The sequence below is a fragment of the Phoxinus phoxinus genome, assembly GCF_949152265.1.
Source record: "Phoxinus phoxinus genome assembly, chromosome: 16".
NCBI classification, from domain to species: domain Eukaryota; kingdom Metazoa; phylum Chordata; class Actinopteri; order Cypriniformes; family Leuciscidae; genus Phoxinus; species Phoxinus phoxinus.
In genome coordinates, this window is record NC_136891.1 from 19,281,511 (window position 1) to 19,286,774 (window position 5,264).

At 36.4% G+C, this 5,264-nt stretch overlaps 1 protein-coding gene across 1 annotated transcript; it reads right to left on the bottom strand.

Annotated features, from left to right (window-relative positions):
• Positions 1 to 1,670: 1,670 nt before the first annotated feature.
• LOC307012610 (E3 SUMO-protein ligase ZBED1-like) lies at positions 1,671 to 2,699 on the bottom strand (the record flags this gene model as incomplete). The annotated part of the gene is made up of 2 exons (XM_079639492.1): positions 2,217 to 2,699; positions 1,671 to 2,046 (listed from the first exon to the last, which is right to left on the bottom strand). Exons 1-2 carry the CDS (start codon positions 2,600 to 2,602, stop codon positions 1,671 to 1,673), a joined length of 762 nt encoding a protein of 253 aa, XP_079495618.1. The 5' UTR covers positions 2,603 to 2,699.
• Between the last annotated feature and the right edge of the window lie 2,565 nt (positions 2,700 to 5,264).

Sequence of the window (5,264 nt, forward strand, 5' to 3'; positions counted from 1 at the left end):
TGAGCAAACTGGTTGCCCTTAAATAATTAAGTAATCTTAACTTAAGAAATTCAAGTTAATTAAACTTAAAATGTATTGTAATATCAATTACTTTGCAGTTATTTCACATAGTATATTTAAGTTCAATGTACTAAGTTACATTTTTGTCAATTGAATTGTTTTTAATTTGTTAAACTAGAAAATTAAGAAAAAAAGCTAATAAACGTACACTGTAAAAATGAATACGCTATGTCTAATCAACAGGGAACAGATTACAAGCAACATTATTAATTGAATTTAACAATTTAGAATTGAGTAATAAGTAATCAAATTAATTCCTTAAAATTTAACCATTTAAAATTTGTAACCAAAAAAAAAAAATGTAAACAAAAATATCTGAATTAAGAATTCTTTATTTTTTTCCCAACATTGAAGACACCTGAGGTTAACAAGCAGAATAACTGAAGGAGAAAACCATAATTAAAGTCACCATTATGGAGATGTGTGTGTGTGTTTTAGTTGGGGTCTTGACCATTAAGTTATTGACTTTAAGATTTGTTTGGCTGCTGTACAGTTATAACAGCCAGATGAACAAATAGAAAAGGTTATCTGATGGTGTTGGTTGTGTTATAACATAATCATTATTTTTTTTTACAATCATTTGACCTGAATCACTGAACTCATGTAGAGTCCACTTTATGAGTTAGGTTAGCTTTATTATTTATAGCAGCATAATATTTTTAGCCTTTTCAATAAAATCTAAATGATCAAATCAATAAAAATACTATATATATATATTAGTGCTGGGCAACGATTAAAATATTTAATCGCGATTAATCGCATGATTTCCTGCGATTAATCGCGATTAATCGCAGTATGCGCAAAATTCAATAATGAATACAAAAGTAGTGTATTACATACTTTTATTTTAAAAGTGCTGCTATATGAACAAAAGTGCAATAACATGTGCTTTGCAAACACTTTAAACAAATAAGGTGCTTTTTTACAGCAGTTAAAACAGTAACAGTTACAATATTTCTTGTAAAAATCAACTTAAACATTAATGTAATCAAATTAAATTAATATAAAACCAAAACTATTTGCCACTGCATTAACGTTTTGTTTGGTTTGGTATCAAAAAACAAGTTATGTCTAGAGCCTCAATCATAACATTAAAACAGGCCCCTTCCAAGCAACAGCATAAATCTTTTTTTTTCTTTTTTTTTTCTGAACCGGTACCAGCAGAAACATTTTTCTTTTATCAGGGAGCAGCATTCTCCTTTGGAGAATCTCAGTCAAAAAAAAAAAAATGTAAACCCTTTCAGTGATACAGATTGAGTAGTTATACAATGACAAAATTTACTGCATTTATCGATTCCTCCAACTTTATATTTACTTACTCATCGGCACCAAGCCAGTTGCTAAGACACACAAGGTTATTCACATTTTCAGATGATAAAGAAACTCTCTTCTTCTGTACAATATGACCAGCAAGAGAAAACAACCTTTCACAGGGTACGGATGTTGCAGGTGTGGCCAAGTACTTCTGTGCAATGGAGGCCAGCTTGCTGTGTGAGCCTGTGTGTTTGGACCACCACTGTAACGGACAGGCCTCTGTACTGATGGTGGGCTCTGCTCTGTATCGACGCACACTGTTCTCAACTTCTTCCTCGTCTTCCTCGTGTTCAGAATCAGACTGATGAAGCAGCCAATAGGGCAAACTTTCTCTTTGGTGGCTTTGATGTTGTTGCTTCCACAGGTTTTTCTGCAACAACCCTCTGTTCCTTGAGTAAGTTAGATACTGAGGCCCACACCTCACCTCTCTCAGCTCTGGGTATGCACTTGAGGTCCTTGAATCTCGGGTCCAATGCGGTAGCAATCTTCAGATAGGCAATGTTGGCATTTTCCTTGCGTGTCTCCAGGTCTGTTCTGAATGTAGACTTGAATTTGACCACATAAGCAGGGTCATCATCTGAGCTCTCCATCACCCGAAAGAGATGGCATAAAGCAGGCAGAACCACAGAGCATGAAACATACTTTTCTCCTCCCAGAAGTTCAGTCACATACCTGCAAAAAAAAAAATCAAAAAAAAAATCAAACCCATTTCACTCAAATGTTTTGCATTCACTTATACACACACAAAAAAAATGTTAAGGCTATATTTACACACACACATACAGACAATATTGCTCTCTCACGTGCACTCAGACAAAAGAAATATATGACGCAAAACATACCTGCAGGGCTCCAGTAGCACTTCCAACCGCTGCAGTTTGTCCATTTCAGCTGTAGTTGGCATGGTGATCTTGGTGTTATGTGTGGTGAGGACATCGCTCAGTGGCTGTTCGTTTCTGCGGACACTTTTTATCATGTCCAGAGTCGAATTCCATCTGGTTGGAATGTCTTGTATAAGCGACTCCTTCTTTTGTCCATGTTCAATTTGTTTTTGTTCTAATTCTGCAGCACTTGCTAGACTGTGTTTAAAATGGCCCACTACTTTTCTGCATTTGGCCAGGACATTGTCAAACGCACTGTTGTGCAGAGATACTGTGACAGAACGCTGGAGACTGTGCGCGACGCAGGGGACGTGTTCAAAAGGCAGATGTCTCGCAGCAGCGATCATATTTCTTGCACTATCTGTGCTAAGTGTGCTGACTTTATTTGAAACGTTCCACTGCTGTGCAACATGAATAAAATGTTCAGCGCACGTTTCAGCAAAATGTCTCTCTTGTGTTTTCACTACAGTCATGTGAATGCAGTTCCCACTGTTCATCAATATAATGCACTGTAACTCCGAGGTAATTATGGTTGCCCAGCGATGTCCAGTAGTCTCCGGTGAGGGCAACAGTTGGTGCACGTTGTAACGCCGTCGCCTTTATAGTCCTCTCCTTTTCATACAATTCATGTATTCTTCTTGTGATGGTGCGTCTTGGAGGAGGCTCATACGTGCCGTCATTCGTGGCGATCCTGAGAACGTTCTTCAGACCGACATCTTCCACAATACTAATTGGCCTGCAGTTTGTAGCTACCCACTTCGCTATGGCATTTGTTAGCTTGTCTTTCTTTTGCTTATCTATAGTTCTCCCACACGCTGCATCCAACGTAGTCTGCCGAAGCCTCCCTCCACTGTTTGTTTGGGTGAGTGATTTGCTGGCATCGACGGTGTGCATTGCATTTAAGTGATACTTCAGACTCGAAGTACTCCGGTGATAAGAAAATTCGCCTTTGCAGTGGTTACAAATAACTTTAGTTCTATCATCTCCGCCGTGTGGAAGAGATTTAAAATGAAAATGTCCATTTAAGAGTTCGGTACCTTTTTCCATTTTTCTGTCCGCACCAGATATTTTCTGTTTCGCGCTGCGGCTCACCGCAAATGCTCTGATTGGTTGAGACGCGTGATGACGCCCATCCCAAGCCAGTACTGATCAACATCCCACTCCTGTGACGACATGGTTTGTCTGTATGTGTATTCAGAGGCAGTGAGCAACGGGCTTTCAGTATAATAATAAATAACTACGTTAATGCGCGATAAAATATTTGTCGGCGTTAATTAATTAATGCGTTAACGCGATAATAACGCGTTAACTTGCCCAGCACTAATATATATATATATATATATATATATATCTTTCTTTCTTTTTTTTAGGCACACACAGACATCAAGATTTAGCGTATGAATCTAAGCAATGGTGACAAACAGATCACCTCTGATCTTAAGCTCATTATTTATTCATGCAGCAATGCATGATGGGAGCCATGAATGAGTTTTGATTGGTGGCACCCAGAATGCACTGCAACATGCTTTATAATTGTCACCATTGTTGAGATTCACAGACTGATTTATGATGTCTGTGTGTCTCTTTATTATATAAGATTTTTTTTTTTTTAGTAAAAGTAAAAAATATAATTCAGGTCAAATGATTGTGAAATAATGATTATGCTAAAACACAACCAACACCATCATATCACCTTTTCTCTTTGTTCATCTGGCTGTTATAATTCATGTACAGCAGTTAAACAAAACTTGAAGTTAATAATTAAAGGGTCAAGAGCCCAACTAAAACACACACTGATCTCCATAATGGTTAAATTATGGTTTTCTCCTTCAGTGATTCTGCTTGTTAACATCAGGGGCCTGTTTCAATAAGCAGGTTCAACCAACTCTGAGTTAAAACTTGAACTCTGAGTTGACTTACCCTGAGATGGGAAACTCTGAGTTTTCGGTTTCAGATCAGCTGAAATTAGTTAGTTCAATCAACTCTAAGTTGACTGACTCTGAGTTAAGCACCACAACTATAAAAAGCCATTATCAATGGAGCGCAGATATTATGAGTCACCATGGCAACAGCGCCAGACACAAAGAGGAATTACTGTTATACAGTGTTGGGTGTAATTAATTACCAAGTAATCTAAATATTGTAATTTAATTAAAGGGATTACTCTTAATTCTTCTGTAATTTAAAATAAAATATGATGTAATTACATTAAATAGGCTACTGCATAGACTATAGAACAATTCTGTATAAAACAACAGTGGATTTAACATACATTTTTAAAAGGTATATTTTGAATGTAACCTTCTCCCTCTACACACTTTGGTCAATTCAAGAATAATTCATGCAATTGTATATTGTTCATTTTTAAAAAGCATTAAAAGTGCAGTTTCTTGTCTCTCCTTGTATTGTTCAAGTGGTTGAGGTTGATATGGGACTTAATAATTAATAATAAGTAGACCAATACTTTCTAAAGATGGTAATTATTACATTAATCTAATTACACTGTTGAAGATGTAATTTGTAGTTAGTAATTAATAACTATTTTAGAGTAACTGCTATAATATCAGGTGAAACTGGAAGAACAGTTATTCAACCTAATTTTAATTTTCATGAAGGCTAGGTGCAATCCTGCAGGCATTAAAAGAACGTGGCAGCAGCTGAAAATAAAAAAAAATATATAAAAACAATTCAATCAGGTAAGGCTTGAGCATATAATGGGTAGGCTATCTGACTTTACAAACATTTGACATATTACATAACTAAATAGCATCCAGTGTCTAGCAGTGCAGCAGCATTTTTGGCTGAGGGAATTCCTTCATCAGAGCCAGTCACTCCAGTCCCGGAGATCCAAGGGCCTTCATAAAATGTAAGAGGTCTTAGTGTTTTTTTTTTTTTATAGGGTATTTTTGATATTTCCATTTATTTTACTTTGGGTTGGGTTTTTCGTTGGTCCCACTCCCAATAGATTCTGATATCTATTGGGACTAATATCTATCTAGAGACTAATAT